This window comes from Haliotis rufescens, unplaced genomic scaffold (genome assembly GCF_023055435.1).
Source record: "Haliotis rufescens isolate VD_foot unplaced genomic scaffold, xgHalRufe1.0.p SCAF_12, whole genome shotgun sequence".
Taxonomy (NCBI): Eukaryota; Metazoa; Mollusca; class Gastropoda; order Lepetellida; family Haliotidae; genus Haliotis; species Haliotis rufescens.
In genome coordinates, this window is record NW_025963802.1 from 3,678,127 (window position 1) to 3,705,071 (window position 26,945).

At 41.1% G+C, this 26,945-nt stretch overlaps 1 protein-coding gene across 4 annotated transcripts in view; it reads left to right on the forward strand.

The window, feature by feature from the left end:
* LOC124138082 overlaps positions 1 to 25,855 on the forward strand; it is a 42,713-nt gene extending 16,858 nt beyond the window's left edge. Inside the window, exons 1-5 of one of the 4 annotated variants that reach the window (XM_046504600.2) lie at positions 19,033 to 19,156; positions 20,321 to 20,480; positions 21,211 to 21,326; positions 21,806 to 21,881; positions 25,335 to 25,855. In XM_046504600.2, the coding sequence (XP_046360556.2) occupies positions 19,111 to 19,156; positions 20,321 to 20,480; positions 21,211 to 21,326; positions 21,806 to 21,881; positions 25,335 to 25,467 (531 nt within the window). In that variant the 5' untranslated portion in view covers positions 19,033 to 19,110 and the 3' untranslated portion in view covers positions 25,468 to 25,855. Of the gene's footprint in view, positions 1 to 9,900; positions 10,073 to 19,032; positions 19,157 to 20,311; positions 20,481 to 21,210; positions 21,327 to 21,805; positions 21,882 to 25,334 lie in introns of those variants that run through there. The other 3 variants (XM_048393281.1, XM_048393280.1, XM_046504601.2) reach the window with 3 other exon arrangements.
* Positions 25,856 to 26,945: the final 1,090 nt, after the last annotated feature.

A 26,945-nucleotide genomic window follows, 5' to 3' on the forward strand; every position in this document is an offset into this window, starting at 1 on the left:
ATTGTCTACCTCTGGAGGCCTTATAACAAGATACAAGGGTAGGTGAACTGTAAATTGTCTACCTCTGGAGGCCTTATGGTAAGATACATGGGTAGGTGAACTGCAAAGTGTCTACCTCTGGAGGCCTCATGATAAGATACATGGGTAGGTGAACTGTAAAGTGTCTACCTCTGGAGGCCTAATGATAAGATACATGGGTAGGTGAACTATAAATTGTCTACCTCTGGAGGCCTTATGGTAAGATACATGGGTAGGTGAACTGTAAAATGTCTACCTCTGGAGGCCTCATGATAAGATACATGGGTAGGTGAACTGTAAAGTGTCTACCTCTGGAGGCCTTATGATAAGATACGTGGCTAGGTGAACTGTAAAGTGTGTACTGTTGGGGCCTTATGATAAGATATATGGGTAGGTGAACTGTAAAGTGTCCACCTCTGGAGGCCTTATAATAAGATACAAGGGTAGGTGAACTGTAAAGTGTTTACCCCTGGAGGCCTAATGATAAGATACATGGGTAGGTGAACTGTAAAGTGTCTACCTCTGGAGGCCTTATAATAAGATACGTGGGTAGGTGAACTGTAAAGTGTCTACCTCTGGAGGCCTTATGATAAGATACATGGGTAGGTGAACTGTATAGTGTCTACCTCTGGAGGCCTTATAATAAGATACAAGGGTAGGTGAACTGTAAAGTGTCTACCTCTTGAGGCTTTATGATAAGATACATGGGAAGGTGAACTGTAAAGTGTCTACCTCTGGAGGCCTTATAATAACATACAAGGGTAGGTGAACTGTAAAGTGTCTACCTCTTGAGGCTTTATGATAAGATACATGGGAAGGTGAACTGTAAAGTGTCTACCTCTGGAGGCCTTATGAAAAGATACAAGGGTAGGTGAACCGTAAAGTGTCTACCTCTGGAGGCCTTATAATAAGATACATGGGTAGGTGAACTGTAAAGTGTCTACCTCTGGAGGCCTTATAACAAGATACAAGGGTAGGTGAACTGTAAAGTGTCTACCTCTGGAGGCCTTATGATAAGATACATGTACATGGGTAGGTGAACTGTAAAGTGTCTACCTCTGGAGGCCTTATGATAAGATACAAGGGTAGGTGAACTGTAAAGTGTCTACCTCTGGAGGCCTTATGATAAGATACGTGGGTAGGTGAACTGTAAAGTGTGTACTGTTGGGGCCTTATGAAAAGATAGATGGGTAGGTGAACTGTAAAGTGTCTACCTCTGCAGGCCTTTAAAAAGATACAAGGGTAGATGAACTGTAAAGTGTTTACCTCTGGAGGCCTTATGATAAGATACATGGGTAGGTGAACTGTAAAGTGTCTACCGCTGGAGGTCTAATGGTAAGATACAACTGTAGGTGAATTATAAAGTGTCTACCTCTGGAGGCCTAATGATAAGATACAAAGGTAGGTGAACTGTAAAGTGTCTACCTCTTGAGGCCTAATGATAAGATACATAGGTAGGTGAACTGTAAATTGTCTACCTCTGGAGGCCTTATAACAAGATACAAGGGTAGGTGAACTGTAAATTGTCTACCTCTGGAGGCCTTATGGTAAGATACATGGGTAGGTGAACTGCAAAGTGTCTACCTCTGGAGGCCTCATGATAAGATACATGGGTAGGTGAACTGTAAAGTGTCTACCTCTGGAGGCCTAATGATAAGATACATGGGTAGGTGAACTATAAATTGTCTACCTCTGGAGGCCTTATGGTAAGATACATGGGTAGGTGAACTGTAAAATGTCTACCTCTGGAGGCCTCATGATAAGATACATGGGTAGGTGAACTGTAAAGTGTCTACCTCTGGAGGCCTTATGATAAGATACGTGGCTAGGTGAACTGTAAAGTGTGTACTGTTGGGGCCTTATGATAAGATATATGGGTAGGTGAACTGTAAAGTGTCCACCTCTGGAGGCCTTATAATAAGATACAAGGGTAGGTGAACTGTAAAGTGTTAACCCCTGGAGGCCTAATGATAAGATACGTGGGTAGTTGAACTGTAAAGTGTCTACCTCTGGAGGCCTTACGATAGGATACATGGGTAGGTGAACTGTAAAGTGTCTACCTCTGGACGCCTTATTATAAGATATATGGGTAGGTGAACTGTAAAGTGTCCACCTCTGGAGGCCTTATGATCAGATACAAGGGTAGATGAACTGTAAAGTGTCTACCTCTGGAGGCCTTATGATAAGATACATGGGTAGGTGAACTGTAAAGTGTCTACCTCTGGAGGTCTAATGGTAAGATACAACGGTAGGTGAACTATAAAGTGTCTACCTCTGGAGGCCTAATGATAAGATACAAAGGTAGGTGAACTGTAAAGTGTCTACCTCTGGAGGCCTAATGATAAGATACATAGGTAGGTGAACTGTAAATTGTCTACCTCTGGAGGCCTTATAACAAGATACAAGGGTAGGTGAACTGTAAATTGTCTACCTCTGGAGGCCTTATGGTAAGATACATGGGTAGGTGAACTGCAAAGTGTCTACCTCTGGAGGCCTCATGATAAGATACATGGGTAGGTGAACTCTAAAGTGTCTACCTCTGGAGGCCTAATGATAAGATACATGGGTAGGTGAACTATAAATTGTCTACCTCTGGAGGCCTTATGGTAAGATACATGGGTAGGTGAACTGTAAAATGTCTACCTCTGGAGGCCTCATGATAAGATACATGGGTAGGTGAACTGTAAAGTGTCTACCTCTGGAGGCCTTATGATAAGATACGTGGCTAGGTGAACTGTAAAGTGTGTACTGTTGGGGCCTTATGATAAGATATATGGGTTGGTGAACTGTAAAGTGTCCACCTCTGGAGGCCTTATAATAAGATACAAGGGTAGGTGAACTGTAAAGTGTTTACCCCTGGAGGCCTAATGATAAGATACGTGGGTAGTTGAACTGTAAAGTGTCTACCTCTGGAGGCCTTACGATAGGATACATGGGTAGGTGAACTGTAAAGTGTCTACCTCTGGACGCCTTATTATAAGATATATGGGTAGGTGAACTGTAAAGTGTCCACCTCTGGAGGCCTTATGATCAGATACAAGGGTAGATGAACTGTAAAGTGTCTACCTCTGGAGGCCTTATGATAAGATACATGGGTAGGTGAACTGTAAAGTGTCTACCTCTGGAGGCCTTATAATAAGATACATAGGTAGGTGAACTGTAAAGTGTCTACCTCTGGAGGCCTTATGATAAGATACATGGGTAGGTGAACTGTATAGTGTCTACCTCTGGAGGCCTTATAATAAGATACAAAGGTAGGTGAACTGTAAAGTGTCTACCTCTTGAGGCTTTATGATAAGATACATGGGAAGGTGAACTGTAAAGTGTCTACCTCTGGAGGTCTTATAATAAGATACAAGGGTAGGTGAACTGTAAAGTGTCTACCTCTTGAGGCTTTATGATAAGATACATGGGAAGGTGAACTGTAAAGTGTCTACCTCTGGAGGCCTCATGATAAGATACATGGGTAGGTGAACTGTAAAGTGTCTACCTCTGGAGGCCTAATGATAAGATACATGGGTATGTGAACTGTAAATTGTCTACCTCTGGAGGCCTTATGGTAAGATACATGGGTAGGTGAACTGTAAAGTGTCTACCTCTGGAGGCCTCATGATAAGATACATGGGTAGGTGAACTGTAAAGTGTCTACCTCTGGAGGCCTTATGATAAGATACGTGGCTAGGTGAACTGTAAAGTGTGTACTGTTGGGGCCTTATGATAAGATATATGGGTAGGTGAACTGTAAAGTGTCCACCTCTGGAGGCCTTATAATAAGATACAAGGGTAGGTGAACTGTAAAGTGTTTACCCCTGGAGGTCTAATGATAAGATACGTGGGTAGGTGAACTGTAAAGTGTCTACCTCTGGAGGCCTTACGATAAGATACATGGGTAGGTGAACTGTAAAGTGTCTACCTCTGGAGGCGCTATTATAAGATATATGGGTAGGTGAACTGTAAAGTGTCCACCTCTGGAGGCCTTATGATCAGATACAAGGGTAGATGAACTGTTAAGTGTCTACCTCTGGAGGCCTTATGATAAGATACATGGGTAGGTGAACTGTTAAGTGTCTACCTCTGGAGGCCTTATGAAAAGATACAAGGATAGGTGAACTGTAAAGTGTCTACCTCTGGAGGCCTTATAATAAGATACATGGGTAGGTGAACTGTAAAGTGTCCACCTCTGGAGGCCTTATAACAAGTTACAAGGGTAGGTGAACTGTAAAGTGTCTACCTCTGGACGCCTTATGATAAGATACATGTACATGGGTAGGTGAACTGTAAAGTGTCTACCTCTGGAGGCCTTATGGTAAGATACATGGGTAGGTGAACTGTAAAGTGTCTACCTCTGGAGGCCTAATGATAAGATACATGGGTAGGTGAACTGTAAAGTGTCTACCTCTGGAGGCCTTATGATAAGATACGTGGGTAGGTGAACTGTAAAGTGTCTACCTCTGGAGGCCTAATGATAAGATACGTGGGTAGGTGAACTGTAAAGTGTGTACTGTTGGGGCCTTATGAAAAGATACATGGGCAGGTGACTGTAAAGTGTCTACCTCTGGAGGCCTTAAAAAAGATACAAGGGTAGGTGAACTGTAAAGTGTCTACCTCTTGAGGCTTTATGATAAGATACATGGGAAGGTGAACTGTAAAGTGTCCACCTCTGGAGGCCTTATGATCAGATACAAGGGTAGATGAACTGTAAAGTGTCTACCTCTGGAGGCCTTATGATAAGATACATGGGTAGGTGAACTGTAAAGTGTCTACCTCTGGAGGCCTTATAATAAGATACATAGGTAGGTGAACTGTAAAGTGTCTACCTCTGGAGGCCTTATGATAAGATACATGGGTAGGTGAACTGTATAGTGTCTACCTCTGGAGGCCTTATAATAAGATACAAAGGTAGGTGAACTGTAAAGTGTCTACCTCTTGAGGCTTTATGATAAGATACATGGGAAGGTGAACTGTAAAGTGTCTACCTCTGGAGGCCTTATAATAAGATACAAGGGTAGGTGAACTGTAAAGTGTCTACCTCTTGAGGCTTTATGATAAGATACATGGGAAGGTGAACTGTAAAGTGTCTACCTCTGGAGGCCTCATGATAAGATACATGGGTAGGTGAACTGTAAAGTGTCTACCTCTGGAGGCCTAATGATAAGATACATGGGTATGTGAACTGTAAATTGTCTACCTCTGGAGGCCTTATGGTAAGATACATGGGTAGGTGAACTGTAAAGTGTCTACCTCTGGAGGCCTCATGATAAGATACATGGGTAGGTGAACTGTAAAGTGTCTACCTCTGGAGGCCTTATGATAAGATACGTGGCTAGGTGAACTGTAAAGTGTGTACTGTTGGGGCCTTATGATAAGATATATGGGTAGGTGAACTGTAAAGTGTCCACCTCTGGAGGCCTTATAATAAGATACAAGGGTAGGTGAACTGTAAAGTGTTTACCCCTGGAGGTCTAATGATAAGATACGTGGGTAGGTGAACTGTAAAGTGTCTACCTCTGGAGGCCTTACGATAAGATACATGGGTAGGTGAACTGTAAAGTGTCTACCTCTGGAGGCGTTATTATAAGATATATGGGTAGGTGAACTGTAAAGTGTCCACCTCTGGAGGCCTTATGATCAGATACAAGGGTAGATGAACTGTTAAGTGTCTACCTCTGGAGGCCTTATGATAAGATACATGGGAAGGTGAACTGTAAAGTGTCTACCTCTGGAGGCCTCATGATAAGATACATGGGTAGGTGAACTGTAAAGTGTCTACCTCTGGAGGCCTAATGATAAGATACATGGGTATGTGAACTGTAAATTGTCTACCTCTGGAGGCCTTATGGTAAGATACATGGGTAGGTGAACTGTAAAGTGTCTACCTCTGGAGGCCTCATGATAAGATACATGGGTAGGTGAACTGTAAAGTGTCTACCTCTGGAGGCCTTATGATAAGATACGTGGCTAGGTGAACTGTAAAGTGTGTACTGTTGGGGCCTTATGATAAGATATATGGGTAGGTGAACTGTAAAGTGTCCACCTCTGGAGGCCTTATAATAAGATACAAGGGAAGGTGAACTGTAAAGTGTTTACCCCTGGAGGTCTAATGATAAGATACGTGGGTAGGTGAACTGTAAAGTGTCTACCTCTGGAGGCCTTACGATAAGATACATGGGTAGGTGAACTGTAAAGTGTCTACCTCTGGAGGCGTTATTATAAGATATATGGGTAGGTGAACTGTAAAGTGTCCACCTCTGGAGGCCTTATGATCAGATACAAGGGTAGATGAACTGTTAAGTGTCTACCTCTGGAGGCCTTATGATAAGATACATGGGTAGGTGAACTGTTAAGTGTCTACCTCTGGAGGCCTTATGAAAAGATACAAGGATAGGTGAACTGTAAAGTGTCTACCTCTGGAGGCCTTATAATAAGATACATGGGTAGGTGAACTGTAAAGTGTCCACCTCTGGAGGCCTTATAACAGGATACAAGGGTAGGTGAACTGTAAAGTGTCTACCTCTGGAGGCCTTGTGATAAGATACATGTACATGGGTAGGTGAACTGTAAAGTGTCTACCTCTGGAGGCCTTATGGTAAGATACATGGGTAGGTGAACTGTAAAGTGTCTACCTCTGGAGGCCTAATGATAACATACATGGGTAGGTGAACTGTAAAGTGTCTACCTCTGGAGGCCTTATGATAAGATACGTGGGTAGGTGAACTGTAAAGTGTCTACCTCTGGAGGCCTAATGATAAGATACGTGGGTAGGTGAACTGTAAAGTGTGTACTGTTGGGGCCTTATGAAAAGATACATGGGCAGGTGAACTGTAAAGTGTCTACCTCTGGAGGCCTTAAAAAAGATACAAGGGTAGGTGAACTGTAAAGTGTTTACCTCTGGAGGCCTTATGATAAGATACATGGGTAGGTGAACTGTAAAGTGTCCACCTCTGGAGGCCTTATAACAAGATACAAGGGTAGGTGAACTGTAAAGTGTCTACCTCTGGAGGCCTTATGATAAGATACATGTACATGGGTAGGTGAACTGTAAAGCGTCTACCTCTGGAGGTCTAATGATAAGATACAACGGTAGGTGAACTATAAAGTGTCTACCTCTGGAGGCCTAATGATAAGATACAAAGGTAGGTGAACTGTAAAGTGTCTACCTCTGGAGGCCTAATGATAAGATACGTGGGTAGGTGAACTGTAAATTGTCTACCTCTGGAGGCCTTATGAAAAGATACAAGGGTAGGTGAACTGTAAAGTGTCTACCTCTGGAGGCCTTATAATAAGATACATGGGTAGGTGAACTGTAAAGTGTCCACCTCTTGAGGCCTTATAACAAGATACAAGGGTAGGTGAACTGTAAAGTGTCTACCTCTGGAGGCCTTATGATAAGATACATGTACATGGGTAGGTGAACTGTAAAGTGTCTACCTCTGGAGGCCTGATGGTAAGATACATGGGTAGGTGAACTGTAAAGTGTCTACCCCTGGAGGCCTAATGATAACATACATGGGTAGGTGAACTGTAAAGTGTCTACCTCTGGAGGCCTTATGATAAGATACGTGGGTAGTTGAACTGTAAAGTGTGTACTGTTGGGGCCTTATGAAAAGATACATGGGTAGGTGAACTGTAAAGTGTCCACCTCTGGAGGCCTTATAACAAGATACAAGGGTAGGTGAACTGTAAAGTGTCTACCTCTGGAGGCCTTATAATAAGATACATGTACATGGGTAGGTGAACTGTAAAGCGTCTACCTCTAGAGGTCTAATGATAAGATACAACGGTAGGTGAACTATAAAGTATCTACCTCTGGAGGCCTAATGATAAGATACAAAGGTAGGTGAACTGTAAAGTGTCTACCTCTGGAGGCCTAATGATAAGATACGTGGGTAGGTGAACTGTAAATTGTCTACCTCTGGAGGCCTTATGAAAAGATACAAGGGTAGGTGAACTGTAAAGTGTCTACCTCTGGAGGCCTTATAATAAGATACATGGGTAGGTGAACTGTAAAGTGTCCACCTCTTGAGGCCTTATAACAAGATACAAGGGTAGGTGAACTGGAAAGTGTCTACCTCTGGAGGCATTATGATAAGATACATGGGTAGGTGAACTGTAAAGTGTCCACCTCTGGAGGCCTTATAACAAGATACAAGGGTAGGTGAACTGTAAAGTGTCTACCTCTGGAGGCCTTATAATAAGATACATGTACATGGGTAGGTGAACTGTAAAGCGTCTACCTCTAGAGGTCTAATGATAAGATACAACGGTAGGTGAACTATAAAGTATCTACCTCTGGAGGCCTAATGATAAGATACAAAGGTAGGTGAACTGTAAAGTGTCTACCTCTGGAGGCCTAATGATAAGATACATGGGTAGGTGAACTGTAATTTGTCTACCTCTGGAGGCCTTATGGTAAGATACATGGGTAGGTGAACTGTAAATTGTCTACCTCTGGAGGCCTTATGGTAAGATACAAGGGTAGGTGAACTGTAAAGTGTCTACCTCTGGAGGCCTTATGATAAGATACATGTACATGGGTAGGTGAACTGTAAAGCGTCTACCTCTGGAGGTCTAATGATAAGATACAACGGTAGGTGAACTATAAGGTGTCTACCTCTGGAGGCCTAATGATAAGATTCAAAGGTAGGTGAACTGTAAAGTGTCTACCTCTGGAGGCCTAATGATAAGATACATGGGTAGGTGAACTGTAAATTGTCTACCTCTGGAGGCCTTATGGTAAGATACATGGGTAGGTGAACTGTAAATTGTCTACCTCTGGAGGCCTTATGGTAAGATACATGGGTAGGTGAACTGTAAAGTGTCTACCTCTGGAGGCCTCATGATAAGATACATGGGTAGGTGAACTGTAAAGTGTCTACCTCTGGAGGCCTTATGATAAGATACGTGGCTAGGTGAACTGTAAAGTGTGTACTGTTGGGGCCTTATGATAAGATACATGGGTAGGGGATCTGTAAAGTGTCTACAATTGTGTGATTCCTTGTATACCGACATCCGGAAAAGATAGAACACAATTAAACACTGATGCCTTATTTCATTGCTAAACTGAAATAAAAATATTAAGCTTACTAGTCGCTTATTAAGATAAGCATAGTTAGACTCAGAACGTTTCAAAACCCGAGAAGATCCGGGGTAGAATAGGTCTTCAGCAACCAATGCTTGCCGTAAAAGGCGACTATGCTTTTCGTAAGAGGCCACTTACAGTGTCGGTTGGTCAGGCTCGCTGACTTGGTTGATGCACGTCATCGTATCCCAATTGCGTGGATCGATGATCCTGATGTCAATCACCGCCGCCATAAAGCTGGAATATTGCTGACTGCGGCGTTAAACAACAAACAAACAGAACCTTTCAGCCACTTATTGTATTGTTCGTAATGTGTTCTATCATTCTGAATTAAAATTGATTGACTGAAGACAACAAATGTCGTGTTATACAGCTCAGCCATAACATTTACATACATGAATACTTATTGAGTAGGTCCACCCATGGCACCTGGGTATTATAGGTAGCCCAGTTGTCTGTGACACCGCAATTCACTCTGCAGAAATGTGGACCTTAGGACTACCAGAAATCGATGATCGTGGGTTCGAATCCCAAATTGGTCCGAATAATGTTTTTAGGGTTGTCATCGTCATTCCCGTGATCGTGTGTTTCAACAAGGTGGTAAACATCTAAGACCTGCATCTCTTTGGGGTTTCTTCCTAGATCAAGTTGAAAGTTTCAAACGAATCTCACGATTGTCACACCGTTGATGCAAACGTACACAATACACATACTTATACCTTGTTCCCTGGTTATGAAAATCAAATTTGAACATTAATGCAGGGTCTTATTTGGTGAAAATATAGTTTTGTTTCTACCTTCAGGAGAGTGTTTGTCAATCCTGCCTTAAGGGGTGTCTATGGCGATTGTGTTGAGCAACGAGTGGGCAGTCTGACGGAGTGCACTGAAACTAGTGGCGCCATCTTGCGGCAGTTGGCTTTGGCTACGTTACCTTAGACATACCCATGCATTTGCCAGTAAAAGAACTGAACCAGACTATCGTGTTTGTTTTCTTTGTACAGAGACTAGTCTCCATTTAGCCAATAGTTTCTTTCGTGTAAAAAACTGATATTGACATTTTCTCTTTGTTGAGGTTTATCCACGACAGTGACAATTGATCTATGGGGCATTGTATCTGATCCATCCTTTGAATATACACTGGACTCGCGGATACTTGAGGTACTGTTGTGAACTAAGTTCACTGTCGTAATCAGTTCATTCACACTTCTTCTTGAGTGTTATGTGAAATGGCACATTTTATCTTAAGTGCTGTTTTTGAAATGTTATTTCGAAATTTCCTGGTAATAAATGTGTATATCAATGATATAGCGTCGAATGATTAAACTTTCGACATACGAGTGTACTTTATCTTTCCTTCTATGAACATCCCGACAGATTTTCTTTTACAACTATACACTAGCGCGTATCCTGGCCAATGAAAAAGGAATACGTATGGACTGAACAAACGAAATTAAACTGGGTGAGCAGATGCATATTTGAATATAGTGGACGTGCTAATTACATGCGCTTGTGTGGGGCACGACCGAAGACCTAGAAACCCTCCAGGATAAAGCGGACACACACAGTCACCAATCCAACAAATCTCCGTGACAGACGCGTCGTAAATTCACCTGAAGTGTGACCTGTGTGCTGTACAATTCACTCTTGAAGTGAGCCGACTCAATTTCACCCAGACCGGAATACACATAATTATACGTAATTTGTCAATGAAAGATAATAAACAGCTTTGATGATCTACCGAAGATCCATTTGGCGTAAAGGGCAAATAGCTGTGAAAATAAAATGAATGAACCGCTGAAAATCGCAAGCATGTCCTGACGGGGGCAGTCCCTCCCCAAACTTTACCCCAGTAGTTTACTCAGCAGCGATTAATGCTACTGCGTTTTTGATGAAACTTGGTGACTTCAGTCCAACAGAAACATCGACCAGGTTCAAATAAATATAAATTGTAACCAGTCTAGATTATCTGCCGAAACAGATTCCATTTTGCATAAAGGGCAACATTGTTGTCAAAATTATACTAATGGACCAAAGAAAAGCAGTGATGACACCAGGGTGTCGCGAAACACTATTTGGGGGGAACCCACAATCTATAGCACATATTATAGGTGTTAAAACCAGTCCAGATAGGAGCAATTTAAATAGGGCAACTTTTGATTTTGATAGAATGTCATTAGATCCGACAATAAACAAATCAGCAACTGGAGGGTACCGTTGCGGAAATGCGATCAAAGAGGATGGGCTACAAAAAAGCATGGACAGAGTTTGGTGTCCCGAAAACCACCATAGTAGACCACGTTTGTTGACGGTAAAGAGCGGATCCTCTAGTTTTGCTCCATAAAATTGAGCTGACGTTCTTTAGAAAGTTGTTGGCATAGCTAAAAACAGCCCTGACCTAAGGTTTCTCATAAATGTTCGAAGCTCAAAATTCCGGGAGACGACTGGTTGCAAGGTTGATAGAACCCCATGATAGTCCATTATTTCAGAAATTCTTTTCCAACCATGGCCACCCTTTAGAAGCATAAGGCATATCAGATAAGCTCAGTCACATCAGGAATTTGGCTGAGACTCAGTGTTCGAAATAGACATCGGCCGTAGGTGCGAGGCCGACAGATTTGTTCTCGGGCGGATTTCGGCAGGCCCTTATGGATGTGAATGCATCATGACACTGAGATTGCTTTGTGAAACAGCTTCCAGCTTCAACGTACTCCACTCCTTCAACTCTTTCAACACGTCAGGCCCCTGCCGGTGTACGGGCCACACCGTAGCCACGTCAAAATAATATATAGTTTCAAAAACAAACCTGTCATATCGTTCATATTAAAATCTATCACTTTTCACAAAGTCAGAAATACGTATTTCATTTCAGTTTATGGTATTTTATAAATATATTTAAAATTATGAACTATTTCCTGTATTGTCATTGAAAAAGAAATAATCTGGGACGCATGCTTCGTTGGTTGGTTGGTTCGTTGTTTAACGCCGCACTAAGCAATATTACAGCTATATGACGGCGGTCTGTAAATAATCGAGACTGGACCAGACAATCCAGTGATTAATATCATCAGCTTCGATCAACGCAATTGGGATCGATGACATGCATCAGCCAAGTCAGCGAGCCTGACCACCCGATCCTGTTAGTCGCCTCTTACGACAAGCATAGTCACCATTTACGGCAAGCATTGGTTGCTGAAGACCTATTCTACCCAGGAATCTAAAAAAATCACTCAAAAAACGCTTACACGAGTCTGATGATTCGTTCTCTTCTGGGGATGAAGATTCTCCACAACCTCCCATCAATCCTGATGCTTGGTCTCGTTTTCTCGTTATGTCTGCGCCAAATGGTGAATCCATTTGCTATATCAAAGGATATTGAAGGTTTAGTTGATGAAGTCAAGGAAATACGATCTGGTAAAAAATACAATCTGGTTCTCTACTGATCCAATGGAAAAAAACAAATCCAGTCCCAAATTCTTCTTTCAACAAAATCACTAGCTGCTGTTCCTGTTGAGGTCACCCCTCACAGGACACAAAATTGTAGGAAAGGCATTGTTCGTGATATCGGACGATGCCTTTCTGATATGACTGAAATAGAAATTGTGACAGAGTTACACTCCCAAGGAGTAACTGCTGTCAAACGTTTCGAGGCAACAAGAAATAATGAAGTTATAAAAACCAACAATTATCTGTTTACATTCTGTCTCCCACTGCTCCCAGAATTCCTCAAAGCAGGTTACTGCAATTTTTATCCCTAATCCTTTGAGGTGTTACTCGTGGCAAAAGTATGGACATGGCTCAAAGTCCAGCTGCATGTCACAGATGTGCTGGAACATGCGAAGACAGTGTCCTCTGTAACAAACCTCCTCACGGTGTCAACTGCGCTGGCAACACTCCGTCTTCATCCAAGGAATGTCCTACTTGGGAACTTAAATCCCAAAATTTCAAGGGTAAAATGTGAACAGAACATTTCCTTTTTCGAAGCAAGGAAGGTTGTTCTTGCTCAGGAACAACCAGGACCATCTTCTACTTCTGCTGTTCCTGCTTCTCTGCAGGTTCTAAGACCCAACATGTTACCTGTCATTCCACAGGGTGCCAGACCGATTATATGTGGGCTAAAATCTCTGGTCCTACTTTATTATCTGCAGCAGCCCAGGTGAGACATCGACAAGAGAATTCCAGCTCTCAAACACAACAAGTACTGACTCAATCCATGGCATCTCGTGATGAAGTTGCAGCTTCATCTTGGGACCAGTCATCAACTGAAGAATCCGAACAATCTCAATCAAATATCCGTCAAACAACTTGCAAAGAACAAATCTAGACCAAAAACAGAACCTCTTGAAAAATATCAAAGTGGCAGAGCCTCAAAGGGGGCAAATAACAAGATCCAACTTTTTCATAAGTTTGGATCCCTTGAGGACATGGATGTGTCCGATATCAGCCATCACAGGGCACATAGCTTGTGGGTGAGGGGTAGGTCCCCAGTCAATCCCCCGAAAAGATAGTTTCTTCAACAAATTTTGTACAATGGAATTGTAGAGGAATTAAGACATTTCATCTATTAGTCCAGGATCTTAATCCATCAGCAGTCTGCTTACAAGAGACATATTTAAAGCAGACAGACCATTTTAATTTACTTCAGTTCAGTGCGTATCATTCGTTTTCTCTTCCAGGGAATAGGGCCACTGGAGGATCTTCAATAATTCTGCGACAGAATGTTATCCACAGTCCTGTCATACCTAATACTAATCTGCAAGCTGTTGCAGTGCGACTTACTTTACATGTTGCATTTACAAGGCAAACTGGTCTTTATTTCAAACAATGTGCTTAAATCAAATAAAACCCGAATGTTTCACTGATGTTACCAATGCTGTTCAGGATTTTTCTGACATTTTAAATGGAATTGCTGACCAATGTATACCTAAATCCTCTACAATTCCACATATACGTAAACCATGGTTTAACAACGAATGTAAACAAGCTAGAACAGCGAGGAAAAAGGCAGAGAAATATTTTCGACGCCATCCAACTGTCCACAATTTAATTAAATTTAAAATGTTAAATGCTAAAGCTCGTCGAGTATTTAAACAAAATAAACGCCAATCATGGCAAAGTTATGTCTCTAAGATAAATTTCCGTACTCCAATATCTAAGGTTTGGAATATGGTGCAAAGGATAAAGGGTAAAGGATCAAAAACTAGTGTTCACCTTCTTAAGGACGGTGACACTCTATTAACCAATATATGTGACATAGCAAACAAATTAGGAGAAACTTTAGCTAAACACTCTTCCTCATCTAATTATACACCAAAATTTCAAAAATTTAAAGTCCAACAAGAAAAGAAGACAATTAATTTTAATTCTGATAATGGTGAGGATTATAACGAAATTTTCTCCATCCATGAGCTGCATACCGCCATAGGGCAAGCTCATGACACTGCCATGGGTGCTGATAATATTCATTAACAGTTACTCAAACATTTACCTGAGTCATGCTTAGAAACATTATTGACTATTTTCGATCATATCTGGACAACGGGGAATTTCCCTTCATCTTGGCGAAATGCCGTTGTTATTCCAATCCCAAAACCTGGCCGGGATCATACTGATCCTTCTAATTATAGGCCGATATCGCTCACTAGCTGTGTATGTAAGACCATGGAAAGAATTGTAAATAACAGACCTATATGGTATTTAGAAACTCATAACCTTTTAACAAATATTTAATGTGTTTTTTGAAAAAATAGAAGTACAGTTGACCATTTGGTTAGACTGGAATCATTTGTGAAAAATGCTTTCATAAATAAACAACATGCGGTATCAATATTTTTCGATTTAGAAAAAGCATATGAGACCACCTGGAAACATGGAATTTTATGAGATCTTTATGACATGGGTTTGAGAGGGCGTTTGCCACATTTTGTAGATCAGTTTTTAACAGACAGAAATTTCCAGGTTCGTGTGGGATCCACCTTGTCTGACTTATACGATCAAGATCAAGGTGTCCCACAAGGTAGCATATTATCAGTAACGTTGTTTAGCATAAAAATTAACAGTTTGGCTAAGGTTTTAAATGACTTTCTTGACGGGTCTTTGTTTGTTGACGATTTTAATGTGTCATGTCGAGGTAAAAATATGCACACGATCACGAGACAATTGCAACTTTGTCTGAATAAAATCAATGTTTGGCCAGAGCAGAACGGATTCAAGTTTTCTAAATCTAAAACTAATTGTATTCATTTCTGTCGAAAATATAAACCGCATAAGGACCCAGATTTACATCTAGCTGGAACTCCAATTAAAGTTGTAAAAGAAGCTAAATTTTTAGGAATAATTTTTGATCATCACCTTTCTTTCTTACCACATATTAAATATTTGAAAGCTAAATGTCTGAAGGCACTAGATTTATTGAAGGTCATTTCTAATTCCAAGTGGGGAGGAGATCAAACGACCCTCCTTCACTTATATAGATCACTTGTCCGTTCTAAGCTCGATTATGGCTCCATCATTTAAGGTGGAGCCTGTAAAAGCAACCTTAAACTACTCGATCCCATACACCACCAGGGTCTGAGGCTTTGCCTTGGATCTTTCAGAACTTCTCCGATTGACAGTCTATATGTTGAGGCCGATGAGCCATCCCTGAAACAACGCCGTATCTCTCCAGTACATCATAAAATTATATTCTAATCAGTCTAACCCTGCATATAATTGTGTATTTAATCCTCTTTATGAGGATCTGTACAGTAAGAAGTCCTCTCTTATTCCGCCTCTCGGATTAAGAATAAAACCTTTATTTCTGCTGCCGATATTAAACTTGAAATTATATCTCCTTTCCGCCTGCTTTCGCCTCCTCCTTGGCAATTGGTAAAGCCACAGGTGGATATTACCTTATCTAAACTAAAGAAATCTGACACTTATCAATTACAATATCAACAAGAATACAATCAGTTAAGGTGTGAATATGATACTTATAAATCTATTTTTACTGATGGATCCAAGGACGGTGATGCTGTTGCCAGCGCTACCGTCATTGGATCCATAACTATATCAACTAGATTACCAGATGAATCTTCAATTTTTACAGCTGAATCAAAAGCCATATTAACTGCTTTAGAATATATAAATATACAATCTAAACAAAGAATTCATTATATTTTCAGACTCCTTATCCTGTCTTCAGGCTATTAGAAATAATTCGTGACAGCATCCAATTTTACTCGACATCATAGAACTACATAATACCCTTGCGACTGGCCAATATGACATCGTCTTTTGTTGGTTACCCAGCCATGTTGGAATTGTTGGTAATACAATGGCTGATGCTGCAGCTAAAGCAGCACTCAACAAATCTGTGACACCACTTCTTATACCATACAGTGATTAGATGTTTCATCAGAGATCTAATGCAGAAGAAGTGGGACACCCAAGTGGGTATAAATAAATTACATGCAATAAAAGCAAATATCGGTTATACTTACTTGGGCTGTCAGTCCAGATTTGAAGAGGTCATTTTAAGACGATGTTGTATTGGCCATTCACGGTATACTCATGAATATATTTTTAAGGTGAGGATCCTCCAATTTGTATCCCTTGTGATGAAAGAATCACGGTCAAGCATGTCCTGCTTGACTGTGTTGATTTTTCCATCACAAGGGATAAGTATTTCAAAGTTTCAACTATGAAGGACCTTTTTACACAGGTAAGTACTCATTTTATTCTTGATTTTTTAAAGGAAATTGAATTAATTCATAAATTTTGATTGTTATGTATTGTAAATAAATACATTCATTTTATAATTGGTTAAATAAATCAATAACTGAGATTGTTAGTGGCTTTATCCTCAAAGGGGGTTAAAGTAGCGTAAAATTAATGTCCCCCTGAGAGGATATGTAAGACTACGTCTTTCAAAGAATATTTATTTCAGCCACGTTTTTATTCGTAGTATATATGTTCGTTTAACTTTGGCAAAACTTGGTTGCACCTTCATATTCCTCTGGTGTTTTACTGGGTTTCTCCAATTTTTGCTTGTTTCTGCTGTGGCACACAAAATCAAAGTGATTGGATCGACTGTATAAGCATTCAAGTATGACAATAGGCTGGGCATTCTTTCTTCCTGATTTTGGGGGCTGCAGACTTTCCGTGCCCCTTCTTGCCACAGTAGTGTCATACTTTAGATTTATCAATTGTTTTAGTTTCACTGTGCGCTGCATTCCTGATGTGTCTGTAAGTGCTGCCGACTGCTTCAGCACCTTGGGAGTCAAGAAGTCGTGATGTGGAATGTTTACCAGGTTCTTTGGCTTCTACAAACTGGAAGGCCTGCTCAAGAGTCATGTCTTGGTTTTTGTCACCAAGGAGGTCTAACTGGATTCCGGGGTCATTCAGGCCACGTGTGAGCACATCCCGCAAAATAGCCTCAGTGTTGTTTACCTCATCGTGACAGCCTGGGCATGGAATGACAAACTTGTACACTCCAGCTTGACCCCGAATCCTAGCACCAAAGGAACGAACAGTTTCATCGCAGTCCTGGGTCATACTGTGAAAAGTAACTTGGCCACCATGGTGTTCTCCTCTCTTACGTCAAGGACTCGAATGGCTTCCAATACTGCTGCTTCGGGACCCACCTGCAGAACGTGTCAGATCTCTGCGTATTGTCTCATCACCACATTCCAGTAGCTGCACAATGAGATCCTTCCCTGTGACCTTGGCAGCCTCCACATAGTCTTTCCACCTGGAGATGAAGTATGACAAGTCCTATCTTGAGCCGGCGGAGGATAAAGTTGGTTGCTTTACTGTCTCGACTGAGCTACTAGCATGTGTGGTCGTGGTGTGGACCGTTGCATGTGCATTCAGGAGTGTGGCAATCACCACAGAGTCAAGGTCTTCTGTTATGAGGTCACATGATGGGACCGGACACTGTACTGTTGGCATCTTGTTGAGTTAATTGATCTCCATCATAAATAAGTAGGCATTATACTGTTTTGAGATATCTTTATTCAACATCACAAATGATGGAGATCTGGAACACAGAACAGGAAACATAACTTAATGCAATACATGATTGTATACATAATGTTAATGTACATAATCCTCTATGGACAACACAGCTTCTTTCCTTTGGTCAATATGCGTATGTTGAGAACAGGTAGCGGATGCTTTTTGCAACAAATGATGGTCTAAGAGGCGACTCAACAGGTCGGTGTTCAGGCACTGGTTGATGGCATCTGCCCAAGTATAATGTTTGATTTTAACTTTGTTCTATTTTGAGATATACATGCACCAAGAACACAGTTGTTAAACTGCTCATTCCTCAATAACCGGTTTGGATTGAGGCTTGTACTACTTCTTATGGTCGTACACAATACTGACTTGTTAGCTGGCAATTGCCCCATGCCACTTTTAGCCTGAGATTTCAGACATGAAGCAAATCTGAACATTAACACAGGTGCCTACTTCAGCGACTAACTTTGCATAATTGTTTCCTAAAAGTGCATATTCCGCCCACACGAATTCCTATGCCGATTGTGCTAATGGAAGTTTGAGGAATTTCCATGAGTGATTTTGGATCTGGTCGGTTAGATGTTAATGTACACAGACTATTATGTATTTGAGTTAAATGACTGTTAAATATTCCATCAAATTTTGTTGAAGCGTTCACTCGTCACGCCGAAGACCCGGATGCTATTCCCAACATGGGTACAATATGCGAAACCCATTTCTGGTGTCCTCCGCCGTGATATTGCCGGAATATTGCTAAAAGCTGAGTGAACCATATTCACTCTCTCACGCCCATCAAATTTACTTGTAAACCATATATATACAGGAAAATAGGATAATTATCGGCGTTTAGGGTATTAACTCAATGAGGCCCAGATAATTGGTATGGCCTTTGGATGAAGTAACAGGATGATTTCTCTTGGAAATGACACATAATTATAATTATTTTACCAGCATAAGACCTATAAGACCACCGGACACTCTGTGACATCAAGCACATAGAGTAAATCGTTGTCAGGATGAAGTTTGTGTCAGGGTGTGTTGCGATTGTTCTCCTCTCATCTGGTAAGCATATTGTTGCACATTTTGATATGTACATGTATTTTCTAGACTGAAGAGCCGATCCGTGAAGATCCGGGGTATATAGGTCTTCAGCAACCCATGCTTGCCGTAAAAGGTGAATGTGCTTGTCGTAAGAGGCGACTAACGGGATCGGGTGGTCAGGCTCGCTGACTTGGTTGATGCATGTCATCGTATCCCAATTGGGTGGATCGATGCTTATGATGTCAGTCACTGGATTGTCTGGTCCAGACTCGATTATTTACAGACCACCGTCTTATAGATCTAGCTGGAATATTGCTGAGTGCGGCGTTAAACAATAAACAAATGCTGAAGATACGCATCACGTTGCACAGAGTTTCAGACCTTTCTCATGTCAGTAACCAATTGTCATTCATTCGAATTCCCTATTCGCCCTTATATGTAATATTAACGTTACGTGAAAGTCTTTCTTAATTAATCTAGAAATAACAGAAATACAACAGAAAACTTATCAAAGCGGCGTTTTGCTCATGCAAAGATTGCATCACAGCGACCACTTTGTTAAAATTGACGCTCGTTGACATTTATATGTCAGATGATCTTATCGTGAAATTTGATGTCTAGTAGTAGACTTGTGTCGTCTGACATCATGTATACATCTTCCCGAGGCAAGTGAGTTAACTGACTATAAAAGTCCAATTTCCACCCTTGCCGAACAAGGCTGGTATTATGGAGTTACATTTTGGCTGGACTAACGAGTCTATGCATAGTCCAATCAAAATCGCGCTCCGCAATCGAAATCCGGCTCGTAAACTGTCATGCTGATTTCGGTCGTTTGCAAGATTTCTCATGTATAATATTTATGAAGACACTGTTATTTGAATCCACTAAACTACAGCTTTGCTGCACAATTATCACTTTCTCAATTATCACTTTCTCCTTGATGCTAGGATATGAATCAGCATGCCAACTGCCTTGTGTTTAGGCATCCTGCCAAGACCAAACATTTGAGATACATACGATATCACACATTTAAGCGTATCGCCAGCATATTGGTAAAGACTATAACTGCCATATTACCTTGTTGAAATATATATCGCATTTATAAATGCATCGATAACATTTTGTAAAGACCATATCTGTTATAGCTCGTTGAAGAGTTCATCCTTTTCTGTGTTGATTTCCCAGTGTGCGGTCTTGAGTGGCTTACAAGGAGAGAGAGTGAACCAGAATCAGATTTGGGTTGTCCAAGCACTACATGTGATAACGTGTATGCACCAATCATCAAGATCACGGAAGGGCCTTTTGCGGATCTAATCAAAGATGGCAAACTGAGCCTTGACTGCAGGTTAGTATCACAATTACAACATCTGTTGAGTCACATACCTCACTTCCAACAAGGATATCAGCATTATTTCAATAATTACGTATATCGTAACTATCCAAAAGTCTAAAGTGTTATTGATGTCATCTTTTGAAAGACTTGGACGTGGACATGAACAATGGTAATATATTGATAGTTCGATCGTTATGCTTATATAGTAGATGTTTTGTGAGGTGATAAGCCATTTTGTAAATATGACTTCTCATTTTCTAATCATAGCTTTGCTGTGACTGATAAAACAGTTAGTATCTGGACGGGACCATCGCAACATTGATAATAAAGAAGTTGGCACTCAAACAAAGTAATGTAGACGCAATAAGATGCAAACGACCTTCATCAAGTCGAACCTGTGAAGATCCGGGTTAGAATAGGTCTTCAGCAACCCATGCTTGTCGTTAATGGCGACTAACTGGATCGGGTGGTCAGGCTCGCTGACTTGGTTGATGCATGTCATCGATCCAAATTGCGTGGATCGATGCACATGATGTCAATCACTGGATTATCTGGTCCAAACTCGATTATTTACAGACCGCCGTCATGTAGCTGGAATATTGCTGAGTGCGGCGTAAAACAACAAACAAACAAACAAAATCATCAAGTCGATTAAATTGACATTATGCTACCTTTAAAATAGAAAACACAACATTTGAATATTAGGCAGAAGCACTTGTAATAAATCATGTTCTCTCTGCAGCGATCAGACACTGACCAGCGTGGCGGAATGCCAACTCCCTTCAGCGGGCTGTACAGAAATTGATGTAATGCAGAAACTATTCCTTATCTACGCAACCTTCTGCCGCAACCAAACAGGTATACGCATGTCCAGTTTTCTTTGAGCAGTTTCTTTTAACACTTAGGCCATGTGTCACGACCCGTGAAGACTCCGGGATAGAATAGGTCTTCAGCAACCCATACTTGCCGTAAAAAGCGACTATGCCTGTCGAAAAGGCGACTATGCCTGTCGAAAAGGCGACTTACGGGATCGGGAGGTCATGCATGTCATCGATCCCAATTGCGTGGATGGATGCTCATGATATTAATCACTGGATTGTCTGGTCCAGACTCGATTTTTACAGACCGCCATCAAATAGCTGGAATAATGCTGAGTGTGGCGTTAAACAACAAACCAACCAACCAAGCCGTTGATTCCTGAAAATAAATCGACGGTACTACAGTACTATTAACAAGAATACTTTGATTTACAAATGGTCATAACTCGAGCACACATGCATACATAATTATCAGATGTTATGTCCTTAGTTTTAGGTTATCGTTTTTCTCTTTCACAGAAATCGAGGAGGAAGCGTCATGTTGGACCAGCGATAACTTGCCTGGGGCTCTTGATTCATGTCCATATGGACACAGGTAGGGTGACTGTACAAGTGTCCATTCAAATCAACTGAATAAGATAACTTTCGCGGTGAACTATACCTTGTGTACATCTGGATGTTTTAAGATAAGACATATAGAATGGTGAATCATAAAATACGTCCATCGGATTTAACGTTGCGTTTAGAATGATTTCGCATATAGAGAGCTCTTAAGATGAAAGAATGGTGGAAATTAACATAACATTCCAATACTGACAATCAAATTTCCTTCCTCACAAAATGGCGACCGTTCAACTTTGAATAGTGACAAACAATGCGTTTTCCCGTATATGCGATCGTTTTCAAACATAAGTACCTGTATGGGCATAGTATCGTTTGTAAGACTAGGTAAAGAATAATCGCACAATTAGAATTCACTGATTCAAAGTGCGTTTCAGTGCCAGCCGTAATTATCTGAAGTTCAGACGATAAATAATTCACTGATTCAAAGTGACATTTCAGTGCCAGCCGTAATTACCGGAAGTTCAGGCGATAAATATTTGTAACGTTTGACTTCACCCCCTCATCCATCCAAACATTAAATTTCTGAATCGTTCTTGTTGGTATGTGACCTTTCAGGACATAGAAAGCAACCGATATATGATATCTGTACTGGTATCTGGGAGAAGTTTTTAGTACTTTCATAAAACTACTTTCATGAATTAAAAGTGAATCTCTGCAAGAAACAAATCTGGTGTCAGTCATGGTTGTCAGTGCGCGTGCGGTAACGCAGAATTATGCGATTCTAAATTGATCATTTGATAAATATTTGAGCGATTGTCTAAACGTTGCCTTTTCAAACAGAACAGATCCGAAATGCCTCTAAAGAAACGGAACTCAATGGTACACTTGTCGTAAGAGGCGACTAAAGGGATCAGGTGGTTAGGCTCGCTGACTGCGGCGTTAGACAACAAACAAACAAACATCGTAAACACGTTGTGTAGATCTAGAGACCTGACGATAAGATACATGGGTAGATAACTGTAGAGTGTATCATAGGGGCCTTATGATAAGATACATGGGTAGGTGAACTGTACAGTGTATACATCTGGAGGCCTTATGATAAGATACACGGGTAGTGAACTTTCCAGTATGCCTCTCTAAAGACCTAAAGATGAGATACATGGGAAGTGAACTTTACAGTGTGCACGTCTAGGGGCCTAATGATAAGATACATGGGTAGGTGAAGTGTAGTGTCTACCTCTGGAAGCCTTATGATAAGATACAAGGGTGGTAGGTGAACTAGAAAGTGTCTACCTCTGGAGGCCTTACGATAAGATATATGGGTAGGTGAACTGTAAAGTGTCTACTTCTGGAGGCCTCATGATAAGATACATGGGTAGGTGAACTGTAAAGTGTCTACCTCTGGAGGCCTTATGACAAGTTACATGGGTAGGTGAACTGTAAAGTGTCTACTTCTGGAGGCCTTATGATACGATACAAGGGTAGGTGAACTGTAAAGTGTCTACCTCTGGAGGCCTCATGATAAGATACAAGGGTAGGTGAACTGTAAAGTGTCTACCTCTGGAGGCCTTATGATACGATACAAGGGTAGGTGAACCGTAAAGTGTCTACCTCTGGAGGCCTTATGATACGATACAAGGGTAGGTGAACTGTAAAGTGTCTACCTCTGGAGGCCTTATGATAAGATACATGGGTAGGTGAACTGTTAAGTGTCTACCTCTGGAGGCCTCATGATAAGATACAAGGGAAGGTGAACTGTAAAGTGTCTACCTCTGGAGGCCTTATAATAAGAAACATGGGTAGGTGAACTGTAAAGTGTCTACCTCTGGAGGCCTTATAACAAGATACAAGGGTAGGTGAACTGTAAAGTGTCTACCTCTGGAGGCCTTATAACAAGATACAAGGGTAGGTGAACTGTAAAGTGTCTACCTCTGGAAGCCTAATGATAAGATACAAGGGTAGGTGAACTGTATAGTGTCTACCTCTGGAGGCCTTATAACAAGATACAAGGGTAGGTGAACTGTAAAGTGTCTACCTCTGGAGGCCTTATGATAAGATACATGGGTAGGTGAACTGTAAAGTGTCTACCTCTGGAAGCCTAATGATAAGATACATGGGTAGGTGAACTGTAAAGTGTCTACCTCTGGAGGCCTTTTGATAAGATACATGGGTAGGTGAATAGTACAGTGTGTATATGAAGAGACCGAACTGGAAGATACACTGTACATTTTGAACATCGAGAGGTCTAATAATACCATACGTGGGAAGATGAACGGAGTGCTGGTATAAGATAAATAAAAACAGTTCAATGAAAACGTATATGTCTGTAATAGTATGATTGATGGGGGAACGCTTGGCCTTTTTAAAAAAATGTCCATCCAAAAAACTACCAAATTCTTTTTAAGAAAACCTGGACATAGCAATTGGTACAGATGAAATTTATATGCGGATAAATTCAATGAAAAAACCCAAAAGTCAAGGTATTAAGACATTTTCTTCAGATTTTTAAAGCCTTTCGGGAGGAAAATTGGTTTTGAGATTAATCAAAGGATCTTTTGTAAATATTAAATTAAATCAAACAATAAACAATTGTGTGATTCCTTGTATACCGAAATCCGGAAACAGAACACAATTAAACACTGGTGCTAAACTGAAATAAAAATATTAAGCCTATTAGTCGCTTATTACGATCCGCATAGTTAGACTCAGAACGTTTCAAAACCCGAGAAGATCCGGGATAGAATAGGTCTTCAGCAACCAATGCTTGCCGTGAAAGGCGACTAAGCTTGTCGTAAAAGGCGACTAACGGGATTGGGTGGTCAGGCTCGCTGACTTGGTTGATGCACGTCATCGTATCCCAATTGCGTGGATCGATGGTCTTGATGTCAATCACCGCCGTCATATAGCTGGAATATTGCTGAGTGCGGCGTTAAATAACAAACAAACAGAACCTTTCAGCCACTCGTTGTATTGTTCGTTATGTGTTCTATCATTCTGAATTAAAATTGATTGACTGAAGACAACAAATGTTGTTTTTTACAGCTCAGCCATAACATTCACATATGTGAATATTTCTTGAGTAAGTCCACCCATGGCACCTGGGTATTATTGGTAGCCCAGTTGTCTGTGACACCGCAATCTACTGCGCAGAACTGTGGACCTTAGGACTGCCAGAAATCGATGATCGTTGGTTCGAATCCCAAATTGTTCCGATTAATGTTTTTAGGGTTGTCATCAGCATTCCCGTGATCGCGTGTTTCAACAAGGTGGTAAATATCTAAGGCCATCTCTTTGGGGCTTCTTCCCACATCAAGTTGACAGTTTCAAACGAAACTCACGATTGTCACACTGTTGATGCAAACGTACACAATACACATACTTGCACCTTGTGACGTGGCTATGAGAATTGCTAAACGCGAATCAAATTTGAACATCAATGCAGGGTCATTATTTGGTGAAAATATATTTTTGTTTCTACCTTCAGGAGAGTCCTTGCCGAACCTGCCGTAAGGGTTGCCTTTGGCCAGTGTATTTACCAAAGCGTGAGCAGTCTGACGGAGTGCACTGAAACTAGTGGCGCCATCTTCCGGCAGTTGGTGTTGGATACGTTACCTTAGACATACCCATGCATTTGACAGTAAAAGAACTGAACCAAACTATCATGTATGGTTTCTTTGTACAGAGACTAGTCTCCATTTAGCCAATAGTTTCTTTCGTGTAAAAAACTGATATTGACATTTTCTCTTTGTTGAGGTTTATCCACGACAGTGACAATTGATCTATGGGGCATTTTATCTGATCCATCCTTTGAATATATACTGGACTCGCGGATACTTGAGGTATTGTTGTGAACTAAGTTCACTGTCGTAATCAATTCTTCTTGAGTGTTATGTGAAATGGCACATGTTATCCTTAGTGCCGTTTTTTAAATGTTATTTCGAAATTTCCTGGTAATAAATGTCAATATCAGTGATATATCGTCGAATGATTAAACTTTCGACATACGATTGTACTTTATCTTTCCTTCTATGAAGATCCTGACAGATTTTCTTTTACAACTATACACTAGCGCGTATCCTGGCCAATGAAAAAGGAATACGTATGGACTGAACAAACGAAATTAAACTGGGTGAGCAGATGCATATTTGAACACAGTGGATGTGTTAGTAACATGCGCTTGTGGTCGGCACGACCGAAGACCTAGAAACCCTCCAGGATAAAGCGGACATACACAGTCACCAATCTAACAAAACTCCGTGACAGACGCGTCGTAAATTCATCGGTTACCTGTGTGTTGTACAATTCACTCTTGAAGTGAGCCTACTCCATTTCACCCAGACCGGAATCCTCCCGCATCAATGAAAGATAATAATCAGCTTTGATGTACTCTACAGAAGATCCATTTGGCGTAAAGGGCAAATAGCTGTGAAAATCATATGAATGAACCGCTGAAAATCGCAAGCATGTCCTGACGGGGGCAGTCCCTCCCCAAACTTTACCCCAGTAGTTTACTCAGCAGCGGTTAATGCTACTGCGTTTTGGATGAAACTTGGTGACTTCAGTCCAACAGAAACATCGACCAGGTTCAAATAAATATAAACTATAACCAGTCTAGATTATATGCCGAAACAGATTCCAATTTGCGTAAAGGGCAAAATTGTTGTCAAAATTATATCAATGGACCAAAGAAAAGCAGTGATGGCACCAGGGTATCGCGAAACACTATTTTTGGGGAACCCACAATCTATATCACATATTATAGGGAACCTACTCTCTAACCACCAACTTTTAACACCGTGATATAAATGGTATACTGTTCAAAGAGGTGTTAAAACCAGTCCAGATAGGAGCAATTTAAATAGGGCAACTTTTGATTTTGATAGAATGTCAGTAGATCCGACAATAAACAAATAAGCAACTGGAGGGTACCGTTGCGGAAATGCGATCAAAGATGATGGGCTACAAAAAAGCATGGACAGATTTTGGTGTCCCGAAAACAACAATAGTAGACCACGTTTGTTGACGGTAAAGAGCGGATCCTCTAGTTTTGTTCCATAAAATTGAGTTGACGCTCGTTAAGAAAGTTGTTGAGGCA